At 32.7% G+C, this 26,393-nt stretch overlaps 1 protein-coding gene across 1 annotated transcript in view; it reads right to left on the reverse strand.

The window, feature by feature from the left end:
• Positions 1-26,393, reverse strand: part of EYS (eyes shut homolog) — a 1,532,152-nt gene that overhangs the window by 1,378,302 nt on the left and 127,457 nt on the right. Inside the window, exon 6 of the mRNA XM_038554428.1 lies at positions 5,763-5,925. Within this exon, the coding sequence (XP_038410356.1) occupies positions 5,763-5,925 (163 nt within the window). The remainder of the gene's footprint in view (positions 1-5,762; positions 5,926-26,393) is intronic.

A 26,393-nucleotide genomic window follows, 5' to 3' on the forward strand; every position in this document is an offset into this window, starting at 1 on the left:
TTTACATCTCATGAGCAATGTATAAGATCTCTCAAATTTTTGCTATATTTATAAGAGACAGATTTAATATTTATGATGTCTTTAAAATTTGCTTTGTCTTCATTACGAGTAAAGCTGAACACTTTCTCATTCCAAACAGTTTTTGTTTGTTTGTATGTTGTTTGAGCACTTTGATGTATTTCACAAATGGATGCCTTTTCTTTTCATGTAGTCAAATGACTAGTCTTTTCTTTCTGGCAACTTAATTTTGATTGGTAGCTGTAAAAGGTATTCCCCATCCAAATTCATAAACTAATTCTCCAACGTTTTTCTGATATTTTTATCTTTTAAAATTTTATTTTTCAAACTTTTGTTGAGATTAATTTAACTCATAGTATGCTGTTAAGATAAAAATCAGATTTTTTTTTTCCAGATGACTATCCAATTGTTCATCCTCAATTACTGAATATTTCTTATACCTAATGACTGGAATGATGGAAATTCTATTAGATATTACATTTTCTGCATGACTTGAATTTATTTTTGTATGTTGTATTTTGCACAGTTTACTATTAATGCAACAATACCATGCTTTTCATTATTGAAGCTATATAATATACTTTATTATTTGGCAGAACAAAATCTCTGCCCCATGACCCATATAATGCACTTTTACAGAGTATAGTTGGCTTTCTTTAGTTAGTTTTCCAGGTGGACTTTAATTAATAAAACAAACATAAAAGCCTTGTTGTTATTTTACTGAATTCCTCATAAATATATGAAATAATATGGAGATCAAAACTTTAATACATTAGGTCTCTTTTCCAATAGAATGTTATATCTTTAGAATTTTTTCTCCTAGATTTTGTGTTTAACTATACTGTGGCAGTATTTAAAGTTTTCTCAATGTAGAATTCATGTAACATTTTTGTTAATTTTTGTCCTGAGTATTTTAATATTTTCACTGCTGTTTACAAGAAATCTTTTTTCCCCAATAAATCCTTTAATTAACTCTTATCTGTATATGAAACTCACTTATTTTATTTAATAATTAGTTAACATAATCCTGTTACTATAAAATTTTTATAGGTAATATAAATGAAAAGCACTAAACTAAATTTGGGTTTTAAAACTCAGATTTATTTATTTTTTTATTTTTTTATTTTTTTATTTTTTATTATTATTTTTGAATAGTATTTTATACTATGCATATTACATTTTTTTAATTTTTATTTTTTATTTTTTTAAATTTTTATTTATTTATGATAGTCACACAGAGAGAGAAAGAGAGAGAGGCAGAGACATAGGCAGAGGGAGAAGCAGGCTCCATGCACCGGGAGCCCGATGTGGGATTCGATCCGGGGTCTCCAGGATCGCGCCCTGGGCCAAAGGCAGGCAATAAACCACTGCACCACCCAGGGATCCCTCAGATTTATTTTTTAAATAGAAGTAAGGCCTGAAGAAAATCTTAAATGGATATAGAAATAACAGGAGGTATTTAACGAATGACTTGAAAGAGGTACAGTATAATAAGAAAAAGTACTCGATCAAGAGTGCTTTGGAGATACAGAATTTTCCAATTTCTAAATAATCATTATAAAATTACAAAAGTCATTTAAATTGATAGATTATAATTAATATATATTTTATAATATCTTCTACCACAAATAAGATCCAATACATCATAAAGGAAAAATATAATTTAAAGTAAATATTGGTTTACAATATCAATTCGGAAGTACAGAACTCATTATTCATTTAGAAAAAAATACTTCACTGTCACATATTAAATGTTAAAAATGTGTGTTTTAAATTCACTTAACTAAGTTGTAATGATCACAAGCTTCACTAAAAGAAAGGTATTCAGAGAATTTCTCTTTATTTTTGCCATGATTTCATCTTTTCTTAACCATGATTCATATTATCTTATTTCACTTCACAACTCATTATCCACTCTGTCAGTATCTCCTTTTCTCAAGTCTCATAATACATATAATGAACATAGATGATGACATTGAAAAGAAACAGTGCATGTCAGCTCTTTCTCAAGTTGTACACTGTAGACCAATTGTCCTTGAAGGGTCTTCTTCTAATTAATTATCATCCCTTCTTTGTAGAGCAATCATATTGGCAAGAATTGATTGGGCGTGTAAGATACTTCATTTAGTTGGTAGAAAAATTTCTTAATTAAAAATAATTTTACTGCTGGTAAAATTAATGCACCCCATGCAAATTTGCCAGCTGATTTTAATGTTCCTCTTCAATTATATTTTATGAGAAAAGAAGGAAATGGGATCTTAACAGTATTAACTAGAGGGGAAAAAAAGAATTACATAAAACATGTAATTTTTCTTACATACTTTTAAAATGTACCCTAACTTCTTTTTTGTTTTGAAAGCTTTACTGGGAAAATTGCTTTATTGAGTCTTTGTATTGACATTAAAAAGAAATTTGGGTAGTTCTACTTAAATATTTACTATTAGGCTTCATCACACTGGCTTCTTTAGCTTAGACAGTCCAAGTCATTTAGATTCTCAGATGTGAAGGTCACATAATTCTTATTTTTTTAATCATTGGCTTATGTTCATTAAGTTCAGAATGTAGCTTCATGAAAGGATAATGCATAAATAAACTCACATTACCTTGATGTTAACTGCTCAAAGCTGATTGATGCATGAACAATTTTGAATTCAGATTACCCCCTTGTAAAATATATATTTGTTTTACTTTAAAATAAACTTACTTTGTCATTCATAAACTATGTTTACTCAGAGCTGATTTATCCACAAGTTGTTTGATTTCCATATTATTCCTCCTGTTTCCCCCCAAAAAAATATTTGCTCTTTTATTTTTGTGAATATATTCCCTGTGGCTATTTTTAGTTCTCAAAGAATTTTAATGTTTATAATTTAGTAAATGTATACATGTATTATTTATACTTTGAGACAAAGGAAAATCGAGTATAAAAATGATGCAGACCCTGAAGTCCATTTACTGATTTGGCTGGTAACAGTAGATTATATTTCTCCTGCTGCACCCGTAAAGCATTTGGGGAGCCTTTCGAGGTCTCTCGGTCCACCTCACTATAATTCCATTTTGAATGTTCTTTAATGGAAGTCCAGCAGTATTTGGTTTTAAAAGTTCCTCCAGTAATTATAATAGGTGGCCAAGTTTTAAAACAACTAAACTAACACAATCCCTAAATAGTCCTGAGGCCAGATATATCAGGTAAATTCTCTAAAGTCAGTTGTTGTTCTTGTTTTGTGTCTTTTTTAAAATTGTAAGTATTTGTAACACAATCTCTGATGCTCCTATTAGCACTAGCATAAAATAATCAACAAGTCATTGCTCGCTTCTACCACTTTTGGTCTTGAGTGTGATTTGTTTCCTGAACTGATAACCATTTCTCTCATTAGGGGTTGTTAACTCTCCAGAAAATCATTTGAGAGCATAATGAAATAAATTACCATGTCTACTATCTAAAAAGTTAATTGTTAGTTTACTTCAACACTGTTTTAATGTAATAGTAGTGCTGTAAAGGCAGCTGCTTTCAGTTGAATAGGATAAGCCACTAGTTGAGAACACACATACCAAATCTAATGATTTTATTACTGTTGATAAACTATAATGCCAAAACATCATTGATGGAGGAAATAGTCTTTAAAAGATTTAACTGAAGTACCATACGGTTTTTAAAAATGTGGATCAATTTGCATGAGCTAAGTCAAATAGTATTCAAAGTATAATCATAGAAAAGAAAATTATGTTAATCAAAATAGATTTTGAAATAAGAACTGCCATTGCATAAAAAAAAAACAAAAAAAAACCATATTTAATAAAATGTGTTGGAATTATTTCACTTCAAGTGTTAAAGCCAGAAAACAAGGATTTCCACTGACACCTGTCACTTACTCTTTGTATTCAATACATAAACAAGAACTTCCATGTATATCAAGTTTCCAACCCCTCACAAGATGACTACTAGACAACTCCATCCATTTTCCATTGCCCAATCTATTTCTCCACTTGATCATTATTTAAATGTGTCAAACGCTACAGTGATTTTTCTATTCCTTTAAAAACATAAAGATACAGATGCAATGAAACGCCGGGACACCTGCACCCCGATGTTTCTAGCAGCAATGGCCACGATAGCCAAACTGTGGAAGGAGCCTCGGTGTCCATCGAAAGATGAATGGATAAAGAAGATGTGGTTTATGTATACAATGGAATATTACTCAGCTATTAGAAATGACAAATACCCACCATTTGCTTCAACGTGGATGGAACTGGAGGGTATTATGCTGAGTGAAGTAAGTCAGTCGGAGAAGGACAAACATTATATGGTCTCATTCATGTGGGGAATATAAATAATAGTGAAAGGGAATATAAGGGAAGGGAGAAGAAATGTGTGGGAAATATCAGAAAGGGAGACAGAAGGTAAAGACTGCTAACTCTGGGAAACGAACTAGGGGTGGTGGAAGGGGAGGAGGGCGGGGGGTGGGAGTGAATGGATGACGGCACTGGCTGTTATTCTGTATGTTAGTAAATTGAACACCAATAAAAAATAAATTAAAAAAAATTATAAAACAACAAACAAACAAACAAAACATATTTAACCCAGCATTTTAGTTCCGGCATTGCCTTCTCCTCAAATCTTATTTCTTTTTTTTTTTTTTTAAGATTTTATTTATTTATTTATTCATGACAGAGCAAGAGAGAGAGACAGGCAGAGGGAGAAGCAGGCTCCATGCAGGGAGTCCGACGGGGGACTGGATCCCGGGTCTCCAGGATCACACCCCGGGTGGAAGGCGGAGCTAAACCACTGGGCCACAGGTGCTGCCCTCAAATCTTATTTCCATTCTTGTTTTCAGAGATCCAGCCAGATCGTCAAAGGATTCATCTCTTACAATTTAGTGGAAGTTTCTTTAATCGACTTTATTGGGGGTATAATTGACATATACAAAGTTGTAGATATTTAATGTATACAACTTGATGTGTTTGTAGTTACGTATACATGTGTAAAACTATAATCAAAATCAATGTCATAAACCTATCCATCACTTCTAGAACTTTCTTCCCACTCACTTTTTTTTTTTTATTGTTTGTTTTTCTTTTGTGATAAGAATGTTTAAAATAAGATCTGTCCTCTTCGGAAAATTTTAAACATACAATATGGTACCATTAATCATGGGCCCTATGTTGTACAGTAGACTTCAAAACTGCTTTCTCTCGTATAACTGAAACTTTGTATCCTTTGAACAGTGTTTTAAAAAATATAATTCCCTCAATCTAAAATGCACTCTTTCCAACTTCTCTCCCCCTGTCTCATTCTTGTATTTCTGTTCAAGGGTCATTTTATCCTGGAAACCTTATCTGACCTTCCAACTTACTATTCTAATTGTCTATATTTTTTTCCACTGGCTATAAACTTTCATGAGAGGCTATTTCTTTCTGTAGGAACATTTTATTTCAATTAACAATTATACACTTATCGTTGTATGTGCCAAATTAATTCCTCTACAAAAACAGATCTACAGGAGTAGGGAATAGCTCTAGTTTTCTTCATTATTATATATCTTGCACCAAGGAGAATTCCTGGGATGTAGTGAGTGTTAAGCATATGTCTATTAAAGGATCAAATCAGAGAACACAAGTATTAAATACACTTTTACTTTATTTTGTATTTTGAGATATAAAATATTTTGTGTAATTGGAAAATAAATACTTACCTAATAAATTTTTAAGTGATTCAGGTATATTTTTTTAAAAAATTGGATTACCTTTGAATCCCAGTTGCCACACATATTTAAATTGAAGATGATGATAGGCGTTAGCTTGGCAAATATGACTGATAGTTCCACAATAGCAGGGGTACAGATGAATTAGGCAAACATTCTTCAGAAACCAACATGAGTATTTTGTATACTCTAAAGTGCATACATACTAGAAAGGGAAACAATAAAAAATGATGTACACCTTATTGAAATATGTTTTTAAGTGTTTTGCTTATAAATATACAGCTAATTTCTAAAAGTACCAATTAAAGTTTATGACATACCTTATATACTACTTATTTCTTTTATTCCTTTTAACTTCTTTTTCTGCATCATTTTTTTTTAGATTTTATTTATTTATTCATAAGAGACACACACACAGAGGCAGAAACATAGGCAGAGGGGGAAGCAGGCTCCATGTAGGGAGCCTGATGGGGACTCAATCCTGGGATCCCAGGATCACGCCCTGAGCCGAAGGTAGATGCTTAACCACTGAGCCACTCAGGCATCCCTCTGCATCATCTTTCATTATGTTCATGTTCAAAATGCCTACATGATATTCTTTTGGCTAGATTAACTCATTCCTCAATCTACAACAGTCCCTTAGCCTATTTTCTGGGATACATACATGAGATAAGTTACGTTTCCTAGCTGTGTATTAACCTGGGTTTTTGTCCTGTTGAACACACAGCCTGAGAATAGAACAGACACAATGACTATCTAGGGATTCCACTGGAGCCAAAAGGAGTTCCTGAGCAGTAGGGCACCTTGAGGTACTCTGGCCAAATGCCAGGGATCAGATGGATTTAGAACAAGTATGCCAAATGCTCTGACACCAGAACTTTGTATATGACCCAGTGTGTGCGCTAGCTCAGAGCTGCCCCTCCAATGATTATTCATGAATGAGACATGAGACCCAGAGCACCAGGCCAGTCAGTGCCTCCAGAGAAGCCCAGGGCTGCTCCCCTAACTGAAGTCATGTCATAGTTCCAAGAGATGCTCCACTCAGCACTCACATATTCCCAGAAGAAAACCAATTGGCAGAAAGAATATACTGATCATCCATTTTCTGAGACCTACATGTTCAGCTTCCACTCAGACCTAAGTTAAGTGGGCTTTTCCTCTTAAGAGTCACAATGTCTGTGACTCTTAAGACATACACACACACACACATATATGTGTGTGTATGTACCTATATAACATATATGTATGTGTGTATATATGTATGTATATGTACCTATATAACGAACTAAAAGTAAGAGATACACTTTTAAAAGATTTTATTTATTTTTTCATGAGAGACACAGAGAGAGAGGCAGAGACATAGGCAGAGGGAGAAGCAGGCTCCCCACAGGGAGCCCTATGTGGTACTTGATCCTGGATCCCAGAATCATGTCCTGAGCCAAAGACAGAAGCTCAACTTGATGTTGAGCCACCCGGGCGTCCTGAGATACACTGTTTGAAGCATAGGTGAACCAATAGGATTAACACAATAAAATGTCAAGGTACTATTCAAATCTGTTGGGTTTTTAAAAACTTGTATATCATTATAAATATTTTAATATAATCAGGGCTTATTTTATAATATTATGATTTGTCTATGGTAATCCCTAGTATTTTTTAAAGGATTTTATTTAATTATTCATGAGAGACACACAGAGAGAGAGGCAGGGACACAGGCATAGGGAGAAGCAGGCTCCACGCAGGGAGCCCAATGCGAGACTCTATCCTGGGACTCTGGGGTCACACCCTGAGCCAAAGGCAGACTCTCAACCCTGAGCCACCCAGGCATCCCAATCCCTGGTATTTTTAAAGACAGAATTTATACCTGGTTACATCCACTATGAAATTAATAAAGTTTAAACAATTGCAAGTCATACTCAAGTCATCATTAAGCTTTAATACATGCTACTTTACTGAAGTTCTAGAATGACATAAACTGATAAGATAATTTTAAAACCTTGAGAACAGACTAGTATTATATATTCTGTTTAGAGCATACCTTACTTTAATATCCACTTCTCTAAGCTTTCAATGAGCAAATTCCTCTAAATTGGCGAAGAGAAAATCAGCTAAATCACAAACATCTGAAATTTACTTTATTGTAATTACTACATTAAATGATCTTTGTACTCATTGTTTCAAGCAATGATGACCTTTTACCTGGATTCACAATACAGTGTCCTAATAGCTAGACAAAGTATGAATCTTAAAGTATAAGTCTCTATGTTACTTAATAAATGGCCATATAACTGGAATCAATATTAAAGATAAGGAATAATCTGAAATATTATTAATTCATTAATAAATTAAGGAAAATTAGTCATTTTGAATTCATGTGGACATGGTGACTAATATAATGGTTACTAATATAATACTGCCTGCCTATTTAAACACTATTTTCTTAATTCTCATAAACTTAAATAGAAAGACTTGAGGATACAGCGTAAATTGTCTGACCCAATCAATGTCTTTGAAAATATTCAGTTTCTCTAAAGTGGCCTCTCTTTTACATTGAGGCTAAATTCCAGTAGAATGAATGGTCCTCTCTGCCATTAAGTTATCTAAAGTTCTACAGTGATCTCAGATATGGTAATACTAGTTTTTCTCCATCAATTTTATTTCATTCCATGAAGATTAGAAAACGTTTATGTGAAAATGCTCACTTACCTATTTTATTTTTTAACCTCCCCAAATTAACACTTGGAATTAATGCTTTAAAAATAATTCTTAGCTTTAATACTCTTCAATGAATTCATGTATTAGGTAACAAATATTTGTTAGAAAATCTGCGGCAGTCTGGGAATAGATTTCAGCAATCATAAATTTCAACCTTCATCCATGAAATGGGTTAAACTATTGTGGTAGAGGGCATTTAGGAGATCAATTCAATTGCTTGCATGGGACTTTAGTTTGTTAGTATTGAATTTACTATGTCCAATCAAGGCACTCAAGTCCTCTGCAAACTAGGATGGCTAGCTGCTCTCTGTAGATTCAATATTCAAAGTATTATTCCTGAAACGAATGAGAATGAGGAACAGAGCTGCAGCTGGCATGTGATGACAGAAATTATCTTCTGTTGTTTTAGGCCTCTGAAGTGTGTGTGTATGCACCTGTGAGTTTGTGGGGGGTTAATCACAGTGGCATAACTTGCCTAACACACTTATCAAAAGTTTCCTCTCTCTAGAAGTGAGACTAATCTCATTTTCTGAGGATTTTTTCAAATTTGAAATATCTATCAACTGTATTACATTTGCCCTTATCCTACAAAATATATAGCTCATATTTCTGTAAGAAAATTAATATTTATTGTAGTAAACAATAATTGTTTATATATTGCTAATAACATAAATATAGAAAATAGCATCAATTTCTCCTATACTTGACTGCCAAGTATATATATAAAAATTGAACATGGCAAACAATTCAGCATTTATATTATTTCTTTTGAAAGTGAGTGAGGTGCCAGGGGGTGGGGATATACAGACATGCAGTTGAAAGTGAACATCTATCTTATTGTTGACAGTGAACTAATTAACTAGCATATATTAGAAAACTAAACTTGAACTGACGTTGAACTTCAATAAGCCTGTGAAAGCATAATTTTGGTAAGCAAAGAGTGAAATTAAGACAATGATGAAGTAGTTTCACAATGACAGTAAAAAGAAGCAAGAAAATCAAGAGAATTGTCCATAAAAAGGAAAGCAATCTTTTTCTTTCTTTCTTTTTTTTTTTTTTTTTTTGCATCACATGTCAGTATATGTTACATCAGCAAGAGGCAAATTTTGCAGTATCAAAGTTTTGTGACTTTTATTTGATTGACACAAAATACATATTCATAAAAATTTTATAATTCTAACCAACTGCTTTAACATCTCGTATGCCAAATATATTTGATGATGCTTTCCTTAAGGCTTTTCTTTTTTTATAAAGGGAGACTGATCTTGATTGATAGTATGAAGAAGTTTTAAAAACAACTTTAAATGCTGATTTATTATTTTACTAGCTACATTTCTTAGGGTAGATAATTATTTCTTTTAGATATCCTACTTCTTTTGCTGCTTTAAGTATTTTAAACTCCTCTCTTTCAAATAAACTATTCCTAAATCATGCCTTATACCTACAACTCAACATCTATATTCTCTGGTGACTCTATATTTATTTTAAGCATTTATCAGTTTTTATAAACTGTGTAAGAATGTATAGGCATGTTTTTCCATTTATATAATAAAGATATTAATAATAGGGATAAAGGTTAATCCATCTCTTTCTATTTCTCTCTTTGTGTGTGTGAGGAATACGATTTTACCATACATATAAATTCTACCATTATTCAAATGTGTTCAAAAACATTACCTTATTTAATTCATTTTATTTGAAATCTCAACAGCCTTGGTGGAATAAATCTTATATTCTGTTGCACACTTCAGATAACAAGACAACTAAGAAGTTTTGTCTATTTGAGTTTATATACCTTGATTTTCATAAGGCTAGGACAAAAACCTACATATTTGAATTTCCAATCCCATAATATTCCACTTTATTTTTGTTTTTTAATTTATACTTCAATAGGGGAAGTATTGGTGCAATGTTAACTGACTGACACAACAGAAATATTATCATAAAGCTTTGAAGTACAGGATCTTATAAATCTGAAGTTTTCTTGATTTTGTGACCTTCTCCTTCCATTGCTATTTCTTTTTCACTCATCCTTTTTGAGCTACTACAAAGAAATCAGTAACATTTTATTTGTGTTATATCTTATTCTACCTGGTATAAGAAATTTAATGATTTTTGAAAGGGCAGTGATGAATTCACAAGGAAAAATATTATAATTTATCCAATTATATACTTCCTACAAGAGACTTAACTTAGCTTTAAGAACACATGTAGACAGAGTGACGTGATGGAAAAATATATTTCAATTGATTGGTAACCAAAGGATAGTAGGGCAGCTACATCAGACAAAATAAACTTTAACCAAAAAATGGTCAAAAGAGACAAAGATAGTTATTACATAATGATAAAGGGATCAATCCATCAAGAAGATATAGCAGCTGTAAATATTTATGCGCCTAACATTATAGTACCCATATACATAAAGCAAATGCTAAAAGAGCAAAAGGGAGAAATAAAAAGCAATACAATAATACTTGGGGGTCATTAGTGCCCCACTCTAAACAATGAATAGGTCCATTCAGGGAATCTATAAAAAAGAGCAGATTTGAATCAAACTATAAACCAAATGGATCTAACAGAATATTCCATACAACAGCGGCAGAAAGGGCATATATTAGGCTACAAAACAAGTTAAAGTCAAGAAAAATGAAATTATATGAAGTATTATTACTGACCACAATGATGTGAAGCTACGTATCAATAATAGGAAAACTAGAAAATTTATAAATATATGGAAATTAGACAATACAAAAATAGATAAAAATATATATCAAAAGAGAAATTTAAAAAATCTTGAGATAAATGAAAATGAAAAAAAACATGCTAAAATATAGATGCAAAACCAGTTCTAAGGGGTAAGTGTATGGTGCTAAATGCATATATCAAGAAAAAAACATATCTCACACAACCTTACTTTATATTTCAAGGAACTAGAAGAATAAACTAGACAAATGTTAGCAAAAGGAGAGAAATAATAAATTATAATAGAAATAAATGAAATAGAAAATAGAAAAACAATAAAAGAGATGAACAAAAATAAGATTTGGTTCCATGAAAAGATAACTAAACTTGACAAATGTTTAGCTAGAACAAACAAGGGTAGAGGGAAAGAAGCCCAAATATATTAAATTATGAATGAAAAAGGAGATATTACAACTTATACCATACAAATAAAAAAGATCATAATAGACTACTATGAATAATTATATACAAACGAATTGAAAAACATAAAAGAAATGGATATATTCTAACAAACATGAATTGACCAAGTCTGAATCATAAAGAAATTAAAAATTTGAACAGAAAAATAGAGAGAAGGAGATGGAGTCAGTAATCAAAAAAACCTCCCAAAAAAGAATTTACCAAGACCAGATAAATTCATTCATGAATGTTAACAAACTTTTAAGAACTGATATCAATTCTCAATATCTCCCAAAAAATTAAAGAGAAAGGAACACTCTTAAAATCATTTTATGAGGCCAGAATTACTTCTACCACTAGCAAGTGGATTAAAGATTAAATAAAGACTGAAAACCAAAAAATCCTAGAAGAAAACAAGAAAAAAAATCATTAACTTTGGTCTCGGCAGTTATTTCATGCATATGATCCCAACAGCAAAATAAACAAGTGGGAATACACAACCTTCCCCCCACCCCAAAAAAGAAAAAGACAGTATTTGCAATGGAAAAAAAATCTGATATACCACATATGTAATTCTGCCATAAAAAAGTAAAAAAAAAAAAAAAAAAAAAACTGTCATTTGAGATAACATAGATGAACTTTGATTGCATTATGTTAAGTGAAAGAAGTCAAAGAAAGGCAAAAACTGTATGATCTCACGTATGTGTTGAATCTAAAACAAAACAAAACAAAACAAAGAACCACCATAAAATCCAAAGAAATAGCAGATTGGTGTTGCCTTGCGGGGTGGTGGGAAAATGGGCAAAGTTTTTCAAAGAGTACACACCACCAGTTATAAGATGAATAAATTTTGAAGATGTAACATAATATATATCAGAGTGACTATATTAACAATATTCTTATGTATTGGGAAGTTGCTAAGAGAGTAAATATTAAAACTTCTCACCACTCACATACAAATATTCCAACTACATGAGAGGTGTTGGATGTGTTAACAAAATTTATTATAGCAATTGTTTTACAAAATACACGTGTATGAAATCATTATATTGTACACAAACTTATGCAATGTCATAGGTCTACCACATCCCCAAATAAAGCTTTGAGAAAAAAAATATGCCTAGGTATAATATACTATTTTGGAATGAAGAAAAATTACATTTATGTAGAATATATGAATAATATATAAATATGCATATAATGTAATATAATAGAAATTTATTATTACTATTTGTAAGATTTTATTTATTTATTCATGAGAGAAACACAGAGAGAGAGAGGCAGAGACATAGGCAGAGGGAGAAGCAGGTTCCACGCAGGGAGCCTGATGTGAGACTCGATTCCAGGACCCCAGGATCACACCATGAGTTGAAGGCAGATGCTCAACCACTGAGACACCCAGGCATCCCCTAATATAAATTTATTATGTAATCACATAATAAACAAAATTACTTATTTGTCAATATAAATTTAATATAAATATATGTGTGTAAATATATATTATCTGTAAAGTGAATAATATGTACTTAAAAACTTTATTTTTAGAGAGAGAGAGTGTGCACATGGGAGGGGCAGAAGGAGAAGGCAGAAGGTCTCATATTTAGATCTTCCATCCATTTTGAATGGATGAGAGAGAATCTCATGCAGACTCATGCTGAGCACAGAGCCCAAGGTGGGGCTTGATCTCATGATCCTGTGATCTTGATCTGAGCTGAAATCAAGAGTCTGATGCTTAACTGACCAAGTGACCCAGACACCTCATTATCTATATGTATTTAAAGTGTTTACTTAGCAGGTAATATCCCCCTCCCTTTCTTTTTTGGCTTTTTACACTTTGCTTATTTTTTAATTATTTATTTTAATTTTAGTTAGTTAACATACAATGTTGTATTACTTTCAGGTGCACAAGAGTGATTCAACAATTCCATACATCACCCAGTGCTCATTACAACAAGTGCAATCTTTAATCACCATCATCTATTTAACATCCCCTACACCCTCTCCTCTGGCAACTAGCAGTTTGTTCCCTGCAAATAAGAGTCAGTTTCTTGATTTCTTCTTTTTTTCCTTTTCCTCTTTTGTTTCTTAAATCTCACAAATGAGTGGAAACATATGGTATCTTCCTTTCTTCTACTGATATATTTCACTTAGAATTATACTGTCTAGCTCCATTCATGTTATTGCAAATGCCAAGACTTCATTGTCTTTTATGGCTAAACTATATATAGTGTATATACACTATATTCGTATGTGTGTATACACACATATATATACACACACACATACATATATATACATATATATCAATAGAAAGACAAATAGTATATACATTTTATGTAGAAGTATTATATATTAATATATTTTATCTAACATATAAGATAACATACATATGTTATGTTATACGTCATATGTTCTTTATCCATTCGTCAATTGATGGACTCTAGGGCTGTTTCCATGTCTTGACTCTTGTAAATAATGCTACTATAAACATGGGGGTGCATATCCCTTTGAATTAGTGTTTTTATATTCTTTTGGAAAATACCCAGTACTGTGATTGCTGGATTATAGGGTAGTTTTATTTTCAACTTTTTGAAAGGAACCTCCGTACTGTCTTCCACAGTGGCTGCACCAGTTAGCATTCCCAACAAGAGTGCAAAAGGTTTACATTTCTCCACACCCTCATCAACACCTGGTATTTCTTGTGTTTTGATTTTACTCATTATGACAGTTCTGAGATTTTTATCTCATTTTATTTTGGTTTGCATTTCCTTGATGGTAAGTGATGACAAATATCTTTTCATGTGTCTGTTCACCATCTGTGTGTCTCCTTTGGAGAAATATCTATGTCTTCTGTTTATTTTTCAATTGTATTTGTTTGCTGGGTGTTGAGTTTTAAAAGTTCTTTATATTTTGGATAACCCTTTATCCAATATGTCATTTGTAAGTGTCTTCTCCCATTCTGAAGGTCACCTTTTAGTTTTATTGATTGTTTCCTTTGCTGTGCAGAACCTTTTTATCCTGATGAAGTCCCAATACTTTATTTTTGCTTTTGTTTCCCTTACCTCTGGAGATGTATCTAGAGAAGTTGCCACAGCAGAAGTCAAAGAGGTTGCAGCCTGTGTCCACCTCCAAGATTTTGATGAGTTCTGGTCTCATATTTAGATCTTCCATCCATTTTGAATTTATTTTGTGTCTGGTATAAGAAAGTGATCCAGTTTCTTTCTTCTGCATGTGGCTGTCCAGTTTTCCCAACACGATTTGTTGAAGAGACTATCTTTTATCCTTTGGATATTCCTCCCTGCTTTGTCATAGATTAGTTGATTATATAGTTGTGAATCCATTTCTGGGTTCTCTATTCTGTTCCATCGATCTATGTGTCTATTTTTGTGCTGGTACCATACTGTCTTAATGACACAAGACATGTATATAGCTTGAAATCTGGAATTCTGTGATGCTTCCAGCTTTGCTTTTCCTTTTCAAGATTGTTTTGGCTATTCAGGGTCTTTTGTGGTTCCATACAGATTTTAGGATTGTTTGTTCAAGCTCTATGAAATATGTTCTTGGTATTTTGATAGAGATTGCATTGAATATGTTGATTGCTGTGTCTATTGAAATGCTCATATGGTTCTTACCCTTTCTCTGATTGATGTAATATATCAGGTTGATTGATTTGCAAATATTGAGCCACCCTTGCAACCAATGAATAAATCCCAATCGATCATGCTGAATAATTTTTTTAAAATGTACTGTTGGATTTGGTTTGCTACTTTTTTTCTTTTTTGAGGATTTTTGCATCCATGTTCATCAGAGATACTGGCCTATAGTTTTCTTTTTTAGAGGTAACTTTATTTGGTTTTAGTATTAGGGTAATTCTGGCCTCAGAGAATTAATTTGAAAGTTTTCTTTCCTTTTCTATTTTTTGGAATAATTTGAGACAAAAAGGTATTAGCTTTTTAATTTGTTTTCTCAAATGTTTGGTAGGATTCTCCTTTGAAGCCATCTGGTCCTGGACTTTAGTTTGTTTGGAGTTTTGTTTTGTTTTGTTTTGTTTTGTTTTGTTTTTGTTTTTGTTTTTGTTTTTTTTGATTACTGATTCAACTTTTTTACTAGTTATCAGTCTGTTCAAATATTCTATTTCTTTTTGTTTCAGTTTTGGTAGTTTACATGATTCTAGGAATGTATTCATTTCTTCTAGGTTGTCTTATTTGTTGGCATATAGTTTTTCATAGTATTCTCTTATGATTGTTTGGAATTCTGTGGTGTTGGTTGTTATTCTCTTGTCTCCTTTGTGATCTTTTTGAGTACTCTTCTTTTTTTCTTGATAAATCTGACTAGAAGTTTATAAATTTTATTGATTTTTTTTTCAAAGACCCAGTTCCTGGATTCAATGATCTGTTCTATTATATTTTGAAAATTCTATATAATATATTTGCTCTAATCTTCATTATTTCCTTCTTTCTGCTGGTTTTAAGTTTTATTTTTTGTTCTATTATTTTTTATCTCCTTTAGGTGTAAAGTTAGGTTGTTTGAAATTTTCCTTGCTTGAGGTAGACCTGTATTGCTATAAACTTTTCCTCTTAGAATCACTTTTGGTGATCCCAAAGGTTTTCGACTCTTGTGTTTGAATTTTCACATAGTTTTTAATTTCTGCTTTTATTTCCTGGTAGACTCATTTATTGTTTAGTAGCGTGTAGTTTAACCTCCATGTATTTGTGTTCTTCCCATTCTTTTTCTTGTGATTGACTCCTTTTATAGTGTTATGGTCAGATAAGAATTATGATTTGACTTCAGTCTCCTTGAGTTTGTTGAGACTTGTTTCTATGTGCACTTGAAAAGAATATGTATTCTGCTGTTTTAGAATGGAATGTTCTGAATATAACTCAAATCCATCTGCTCCAGTGTGTTATTCAGAGCCATTGTTTCCTTGTTGATTTTCTGCTTTGATAATCTATACTTTGATGTCAGTGGAATGATAAAGTCTTTTAACATTACTGTGTTATGGTCAGTTAGTTACTTTATATTTGTTATTAATTGTTTTATGTATTTGGGTGCTCCTATGTTGGATGCATAAATATTGACATTTGTTATATCTTCTTGTTGGAATGTACCCTTTTTATTATGTTGGAATGTACCCTTTTTATTATATAGTGTCCTTCTTTTCTCTTATAGTCTATTTTATTTAAAAAATAAAGACTTTTAATTTTATTTATTTGACAGAGAATGAGAGAGAGAGAGGTCATAAGCAGGTGGAGTGGTAGGCAGAGAGAGAGGGAGAAGCAGGCTCCTTCCCTGTGGGTCTGAGCCAAAGGCAGACAATTAACTGATTGAGCTACCAAGGTGCACGACAGTCTCTATTTTAAATTCTATTTTGTCTAATATAAATATTGCTATTCTGGCTTTCTTTTGACATTCTTTTGCATGATAAATATTTCTCTATTACCTCAGTATCAATCTGCAGTCTAAATGAGTCTCTTTTAGGCAGCATATAGCTATTTTTTAATCCATTCTGTCAACCTATGTCTTTTGATTGGAGGGCTTAGTCCATTTACATTCAAAGTAATTATTGATAGATATGTAGCTACTGTCACTTTAGTATCTATTTTGTGGTTGTTTTGAAGATTTTCTCTGAACCATTCTTTTCTCTCTTTCATGGTTTACTACTTTTCTTTACTGATATACTTGTATTTCTTTCTCTTTATTCTTCATACATTTATTAGTGGTTTTTGACTTATGATTACCATTAGGTTCTTATATAACATCTTCTACATATAGTGGTCTATATTAAGTTGATGATATATAACATCTACATATAGCATTCTATATTAAGTTGAGGGTCATTTAAGTTTGAACTCATCCTTTACTCTTCCTCTACATATATTATAGATATATATTCTTATATTTTATATCATTATATTTTGTGAGTTCCTTGACTGATTTTTTAAAGAAATATTCATTTTTACTGTTTTGTGTTTCCTATCTTTATATTGTCACTGTAGGTCTCTCATTTCCACTCAGATAGTCTCCTTTAATATTTGTTGCAGGTCTGGTTTAGTGGTCATAAACTCCTTGACTTTTTGTTGTCTGGGAAACTCATAATCTCTCCTTCCATTCTGAATGATAGCCTTGCTGGATAGAGTAGTCTTGGTTTCATATTTTTCCCATTTATACACTTTGAATAGATCATGCCACTCTCTTCTGACTTGGAAAGTTTCTGCTGAAATTTCCTTGATAATCTTATCAGTTTTCCCTTGTATGTAACTCTCTTGTCTTGCTGTTTTAAAATGTTTTCTTTATTACTATGTTTTGCCAATTTAATTACAATATGTCTTGATGTGGATCTGCTTTTATTAATTTTGGGGGGTTCTCTGTGCCTCCTGGATTTGGATATCTGTTCCCTTCCTCAGATTAGGGAAGTTTTCAGCTATCATTTATTCAAATAAATTTTCTGTCCCCTCTTCTCAGCTTCTTCTGGGACACCCATGATAAGAATATTATTATGTTTAATGGAGTCACTGAGTTTCTGAAGTCTATTGCTTTCCATATTTTTTTTTCTCTCTTTTGCTCATCTTGATTACTTTCCATTACTCTGTCTTCTAGGTCATTACTTAATTCCTCAGCTTCTTCTAGCCTGTCATTCCTTCCATCAAGTGTGTTTCTGATTTTATTTTTTGAGCCCTTTATCTCTGCTTTCATTCCTTACTTCTGTGTCAGTGGTCTCACTGATGTCATCCCGTCTGCTCTCAATTGCAATTCATATTGTTTTAAAGATTTATTTATTTAAAAAAAAGATTTACTTATTAGGCACCTGGGTGGTTCAGTGGTTTCCTTTCTGCCTTTGGTTCCAGTCATGATCCTGGAGGCCTGGGATCAAGTCCCAGATTGGGCTCCTTGTGGGTAGACTGCTTCTCTCTGCCTATATCTCTGCTTCTCTGTGTCTCTCATGAATAAATAAATAAAATATTTAAAAAAATAAAGGTTTATTTATTTATTTATTTATTTATTTATTTATTTAGAGAGCAGGAGGAGGGACAGATGGAGATGGAGAAACTCAAGCCGACTCCCTGCTGAACCTGAAGCCTGATGTGGAGCTACAAATCACAACCCTGAGATCATGAACTGAGCTGAAATCAAGAGTCAGGTGCCTAACTGACTGAGCCACCCAGGTGCCCCCAGTTAGCATCTTTATAATTATTACTTTAATTTCTCTATTAGGTATGTTGCTTATATCTATTTCACTTAGATATCTGGCTCTGGCCTTGTCTTGCTTTTTCATTTGCATGATTTTTTTCTGTCTTTTCATTTTGGCTAAGTCTCTGTGACTCTTTTGCTCTTTAAGGAAAGTCAATACATTGCCTGTTCTTAAGGGTAATGACTTTATGAAGAAGAACTCCTATTGCAGTATGCCGTGTAATGTCCCCTGTTTTAGCCTCATGCTTCTGTTATTGTCTCCAGTGTGTGTTGCATGTGTTATATTGTTGTGCTCAACCACTTAGATTTCAGATCAGTCATCTTCAGAGTTCTCTTGCCTGTTGTAGGCCGCATTTGGCCCCTGGCCTGAATGTGGTGCATTTAACTATGTGTGCTCTGATCTGTTCATGAAATGAGACCTATTACCACTGCAGTTAGAACCACAGCTATACACAACTTTCATGTCAGGAGACACATGTGGTGTGAGCAAGGATTTAGGCCAGCCTTCTGGGGGATGGGGGCTGCCATGCTGGGACTGAGGAAAGCAAGACTGGGAACAGTGGTCCACCAGAACATTGGGTGATGGTGGGGGTGGGTGGTCAGTGGGGGTGGGGAGGGTTTGGTGTAAGCAACTTGGGTAGCAAGTGTAGGCGCTGTGCTGTTAAAACACTTGGAACTGTGCTTATGCTAAGAGGTGGGGCAATTAAGTGTTATTGGCTAGTTCCTTTGTTCCTAGAGGGATCTTTCTATGGAATTTGTCTGTCTGGGATGTGCTCAGAGATGAGCAAATAACCTCAACATGGTGTACCCTAAGCACTCTTCAGATGGCTGTTTCCATACTCGATGTTCCACTGTTTTCCCTACCTTTTCTTCAAGAGCAGCACAATGCCCTCCAGGCTCTATCCCAGTCAAGCCCCCTGACCTTTAAAACTTCTAGGCTTTAAGCCCTGCTGATTGTCAGAAGTCACAGAATTCAGCCTCTCTTCATTTCCAAGCCAGTTGCCAACTGCCATGAACTCCTCTGTGAGTTAGTCTGCTCCTTATCCTTCTCCATGACTTGCCTCCATCATAATGACCAAGATCCATTTCTTTCTCTGACTCTGTCTCTGTACTTCCAAACTTCTTTGATGTAACCTATTTCCAGTTGTGACGTTTGTTCTGTCAGTATTCAAGGCAATTTCTGGGGTATTCAGGATGAATTGATAGGGTCCTCCTACTCCTACTCCACTGCCATCTTCCAACCTCTCCCTTTCTTCCCATTCTTAAACATATAGATTTTGTAAAATTGTTCTATCTAGTATCCTATGTCTGTATGGATAAACTGTAATATTTTCCAGTGTTATCCTTTCCCTTAATGTATTTATTCCCTCTGAAGGACTTTTGTTTTTAAACCTCTGAAACACAGTGTCTATTATTAAATTCCTATCATTGCTTTAAACTAAATGAAGAAAATTAGAAAATGCATGGAAAATCTTCAAAGAGTGAAGTAATTCTTTTATGTTCAATCAGTCCCAAAGAACTATGAAAATAATCTGGTTATCTTTTCTCCTAAATCAACTTCTGGCTGCCAGGCTAAAAATGCATTTACCAAAGTCACTAAATCTTAGTGATAGTTTCTCACACATTTTATGGCCTTAAATGCCAAATTACATTCAATTTCAGGAATGTATTTGATAGTCTGAGAAAGGAAGAAATAGTTATCTTTATCATTTACAATAATGTTAAAATTCTTTTTTTAGGGATCCCTGGGTGGCTCAATGGTTTAGCACCTGCCTTTGGCCCAGGGCGTGATCCTGGAGTCCCAGGATAGAGTCCTGTATCAGGCTCCCTGCATGGAGCCTGATTCTTCCTCTGCCTGTGTCTTTACCTCTCTCTCTCTCCCTCTCTCTCTCTCTCTCTCTCTCTCTCTGTGTGTATCTCATGAATAAATAAATAAAATCTTTAAAAAAATAAATAAATAAAATTCTTTAATTTGTTATTTTCACCTTTCTTTCATCTATTAGTTAACATTTGTCTTATTCTGTGATCAAACAAATGACTGTGGAAAATCAAAGTCCCTATTAAAATTTTCATCCTAGCTAAATTCCAGTGAAAGTTCTTGTAATAGCAGTATAACATTAAGATAATTATTTAACTAAAGAGCTTCATTTTTATTTTTCAATTAAATTATATTCCTCTACAGTTGTTTTTGCTTTGTTTTGTTTATAGTTAAATTTCATCTTTTCTGGAGAAAAAACAAACTCTCAACTCCTTTAAACATGTATAATTTTATGTCCACAGCATTTAAAATTTTCCAATTGATGCTGGTTTTTGGGAATAACCAGGCATATTTTTTAAGGTTGCCATCCCAGGAAGAGTACATTCTTAACAGACTGAGTGACTCAAATATATATATATATATATATTTTTTTTTTTTACTTGAATAAGTAATGGAAAAATAATTTAATATTTACTAATTTATTTGTTTTAGCACAAATCAAGTTTTTTAGCATTTTGTACATTACTTCAACTTGACTGAATTTAACATTTTGCTATTTAAATATTTAAACTAAATATTTGTGTAAATATCTTCTCCATCTTAAAAAATAGTATTAAACTAAATCTTTCCCCCAAAAAACAGTATTTCCAGTATCATTTTTAATAATCAATTTCTACCTCACCAATTTTACTTTTATATCTAGCAATTTAAATCTTAAATGTTTTCCCAAATAAGCTATTGAATATATTTTCATAAATGGGTAAATATGAGTATAAGACTTTAACTCTTGGTCTTCATTTTTTTTTTTTTTTTAACTCTTGGTCTTCATAAAAGAGATCAAGTTGTACTATATTAAAAATACTAAAATTCACCACAGTATCCTCTTTGGGGGTGAGTCTAGATAATTTTATAATTTCCTCAGGTCTTTCTTATCTTATATTTACCTTTTATATCATCAGTTTTAATGAGGAAATTAAGGACAATGTGCTTCTATGAGTCAATTAATTTCATTTTCAAGTTCAGCTCATTCGCTTTGGATAACACCACTGAGTTCTTAAAATCAATACTAAAGAGATAGAATATATGTATTAAAAAAGAAGTGGTTGCCAAATTAGAACTTTGCAGAGTAAGAAGAAGAGAGGCATCTAGGTTTTTAAAACTGAAACTTAATTTATGTATCCTGATTTCTATATTCACTGTTTAAATGAGATGAGTAATTTTAATTTCCTTTGCAAGAAAATTTAGCTAGGTGACAGTCCATATTAAGCCTTTTTGTTACAATTATGTAATTAAACTTTGCACCTCATTGTAAAGAGTTCTAGTCATCAGCATAATGTCAGAAGGAATTTTTGTAAATTAAGAAAGATTGCTTGCAAAAACATACTAACTTTGTGAAGGGCATCTAGAAAGATAAAAAGTTAGGACTTCAGGTGGCTACCAGGCTGAGAAAAATTGGTAACTGACAAAGAATAAGTGAAGCAAATGCTTTTATCTGTTCTCATAACAGATGTAAGAATAATTAGGGACTGACCCAGATCTGTTAATAGTAAACCTTTTCACATACAGTGACAACAACCAGCAAAAATACTACCACTCCTATTCTTTTAAGACCTACAATATTCCTTTTGTGACCGTTCATCTGCATTCAATTCTCATTCTCTGAACTATTCTGTCCAATTGTACATCCAAGTAAGAAAAGTTTATGAAGGGCTGGGGAAAGGAGGTAGGAAATACATTTAACATTAAGCATATATTTAAGTATATTCAAGTATGATTAAGTGCTTGTCTGTCTCTCTTGCTGTCAGAAGAAATGATCCTTTTTCTCTTTCTCCAAATATTTCTTTAAATTTTAGTTAACATACAATGCAATATTAGTTTCAGATGCAGAATTTAGTAATGTATCACTTATATACAACACCCAGTGCTTATCACTAGTGTCATTCTTAATACCCCATCACCTATTTAACCCATCCCCACACCCACCTCCCCTGCAGTAACCCTCAGTTTGTTCTCTACAGTTAAGGGTCTGTTTCTCAGTTTGCCTCTCTTTTTCTCCCCTTATGTTCATTTGTTTTGTTTCTTAACTTCCACATATGAGTGAAATCATATGGTATCTGTTTTTCTCTGACTTATTTCACTTAGTATAATACTGTCTAGGTCCATCCATGTCTTTGCAAATGGCAAGATTTCATTCCTTTTTAATCCTTCCTTATAATAGGTGGATACAATCATCAGACCTAAACTTTGAGTGACTACTGTAAAAGCATGAGCTAGGACCGTGGCCTGTCTTGTTCAGCTGTGTATGCCTAGGTAGAGTTTCTACAAAGTAGTTTTTCAATAAATATTATTTCAATAAAAACACCTAGTGACATGGCACAAATAAGAAGGCTACAAAACCTGAGATGAAAAAGAAGGGTGGAGACATTTTCCATAGAGACCTCTAACATTTTCACCAAAACTTTTTTCTTAAATATTTTATTTATTTATTCATGAGAGACACAGAGATAAAGGCAGAGACACAGACAGAGGGAGAAGCAGGGAGCCGGATATGGGACTCAATCCCCAGACCCAGGATCACACCTTGAGCCTAAGGCAGACGCTCAACTGCTGAGCCACCCAGGCATCCCTGCTTTCACCAGCACTTATTGTGGAAGAATGAAAGTTAGTTAACTCACGGGCCTCTGTGATTACCTGTGATTACATCTATCATCAAGATGTTGGTTGTATAATAAATTATATATGATTCTCACCTTGTAGTGTTGATCACCTCATTTTTAATGTTTTCATTGGTTTCTTATACTGCTAGGTGAAACATTACTTTAATTTGTTAATGATAATATCAAGATGGTATAGATTACAATTTATAAAAATTATATGTCCATATTGGGGAAAAAATACCAGCTAAATAGTGTTCCATGTATAAACCAGCCTTGGTTCAATGCCTGTTATACTAGACAAGTAATTGATAGGACCCTATTTAATTCTCCAATGTATCCTAGTGTGGGTGATAAATTAGTAAGTCATGTACACATGCAGGATACATTAGCGGGGGCTATTCCTGTCTGAGTGAGTAATGGGAGAGCAAAATGTTAAAAGACAAGCTCTCACTTTATGAGCATGCCTGCTGTTTCCCTAAGTAGGTGACAAATGGACCCACAAGTATGCCCACCATTTCAAAGTAAACACTGAATTTTAACCAATGAATGAGTCTATTTTTTTTCCAAGACACAGAATCAACCAATCATCTTGTTGTTCTTTTTTTTCTGACCTGCACAGATTCATCTGTGTAAGTTAGTTACAGACATTCCTAAAACTCAACTAAAACTAAAAATGGCCTCTAAGAATAAATCTAGAGTGACTTATTTTTGTGTTTCATGTGTATCTTTTGGAGAGGACCTATCCGCATTCTTATATTCAAACTTAGCGTTCAGTTAAGGGACTTCCCTAATCATTTTCAGCTAGCAAATTTTTGTGTTAAAAATAAATTTTCTTGGAATCTCCGTTTTCTTTTCTATAGCTGCTGTAATAAATCACCATAACCTTACTAGTTTAAAACATTTGTTCTCTTATATTTCTGAAGGTTGGAAGTCCAAAATCAGTCCTATTTAGATAAAGTCAGTTTCAGGACAACTAGCTGCTTATGCTGGCTCCAGAGGGATGGAGAATCAGTTTCCTTGCATTTTTCACCTTCTAGTGGCTGCCTATGTTCCTCCGCTCATGGGTAATCCTTCTACTTTCAAAGAACAATGTTCCAATCTCTGCTTCAATCGTTACATCACTTTCTCAGTCTCAGTACTTCAGTAGCCCTCTTATAAGGATCTTTATGAGTACATCAAGCACATCTGGATAATCCAGGATAAAATTATATCAAATCCTTGTCTTGATCACATCTTCAGAGTCTCATTTTCCATGTAAGATAATATTGATAAGTTATAGGGAGTAGAACATGGCATATTTGGGGTACCTTAATTCACCCAACAATACTCTGGGTTCCCAGAAAGTGTTCATGAAAACTATACTTTCAGTTTATTTCACATCTACTTTTGATATCTCTTTTTTAGGTATTTAGTCTTAGCATATCTATAGATATTATGGCTCTAACTCCTGACAATGAGCACTTTCAGAGGAAAGTTCTTTCATAGAGTTTCCAAATGTAATATGAATGTGATTCATGTAAATATCTACACTTTTAAAAAATAGTTTCAGCAAATGTTTATTTATTTTATTTTTATTTTAATTTATTTATTTTTTTAGAAGGTAAATTTTTAAATTGCAAATCTTCTTGCAATTAAATTTTTTTTCTTGCAAATTTTTTTTCAGTTTCTTTTTTCTGGTTTTATTATCAATGAAGACCTATTGGAGCCTACGATTCTCTAAGATTTTTAAAGTGTTTATATTTATTTCCTTTAAATATGAACATTTCAACTATTCACAAGGATTGCACTAGTTATATTAAGTTGTCACCTCTTATACTTATGCTCTCTTAATTTACTTTATCACCTGATATAAAAATTCTCCTTAAAGTAGGCAAAAGAAACAATAAAAGATATGGTTTAAACTCCCTACATTATTCTTATAAATTGATAATAGTATAAAATCAAATAAAATAAATTTTTAAAATGTGAGACAAGTTTTTTAATATATTCATCATTTAAGTTTATTCATCATTAGCTATTACATAACTGGTACTAATATTATAATCACATAAAAAATATGTAGAATTACAAAGTATTACTGTAAATCTGTTAACTTATATATGTATTCTGTATCTACAAGTGATATTGGCATAAGTTCTAATCCTTGAGTATTTCTATTTTGTCCTACAACTATTAAGACACCATTATATTTTCTGTACACAAAGTTCTTGACATATAATAAAAACTGTGTCATAACTTTAATTTCTATTATTTCTTCAAAGATGGGAATACCTGTTGCTTTTTTATTGCTTGCTGCCTAGGAAGACGGTATCAAGAGGGCTCAGACAATACTTTGCAAGTCTAACCATAAAAAAATATATATATATTCTACAACTTTTTGTGACTAACAATGTAGAACAATAAAATCATTTGAGAATTGGTTAAACATGAACCCAAGGAAAATTTTTTCTTGAGTTCTTTGAAAAAAATTATCCAACTCAAAACATGTTGTTTGTGCTTGCTTATTTAAAATATGCTTGTGATTCAAATGATTAAAATATATTGAAAAACTAAAATAAAGAAGTAACATATGCACAGGAAAAAAGACTTAAAAGTTTAAAGCTACTGTGAGGACACTATTCTCTTTCAAACACTATTTTAGGCAACAGCCAACTTCCCTACCAAACATCTGAACAGAAGCAGGATAAATCACCCACCTAATGAAGTAGATAGAGAAAGCCATTGAGAAACTTGTCTATGAAAGAGAGAAGAGCAAAGGAATGACAATTTCTGAGGTATAAGACATGAATCAGAAGATTATTGGAGTGGACTCTGATTATATAACCTTACTAAAACTATTTCAAGCTGTTCAATGGCTCTTTAATTTAGCCATTTTATGTTTAATAAACCTAGAATCTTACTCTTGTCTCCTCCTCCTTAAAAACAAAGTAGAGAGAACTTGTTCTCTTTAAGTATTTCACACTACTTAACCTCCAAACTTTTCTTCTAAATGAT

Source organism: Canis lupus, chromosome 12, assembly GCF_011100685.1.
Source record: "Canis lupus familiaris isolate Mischka breed German Shepherd chromosome 12, alternate assembly UU_Cfam_GSD_1.0, whole genome shotgun sequence".
NCBI lineage: Eukaryota > Metazoa > Chordata > Mammalia > Carnivora > Canidae > Canis > Canis lupus.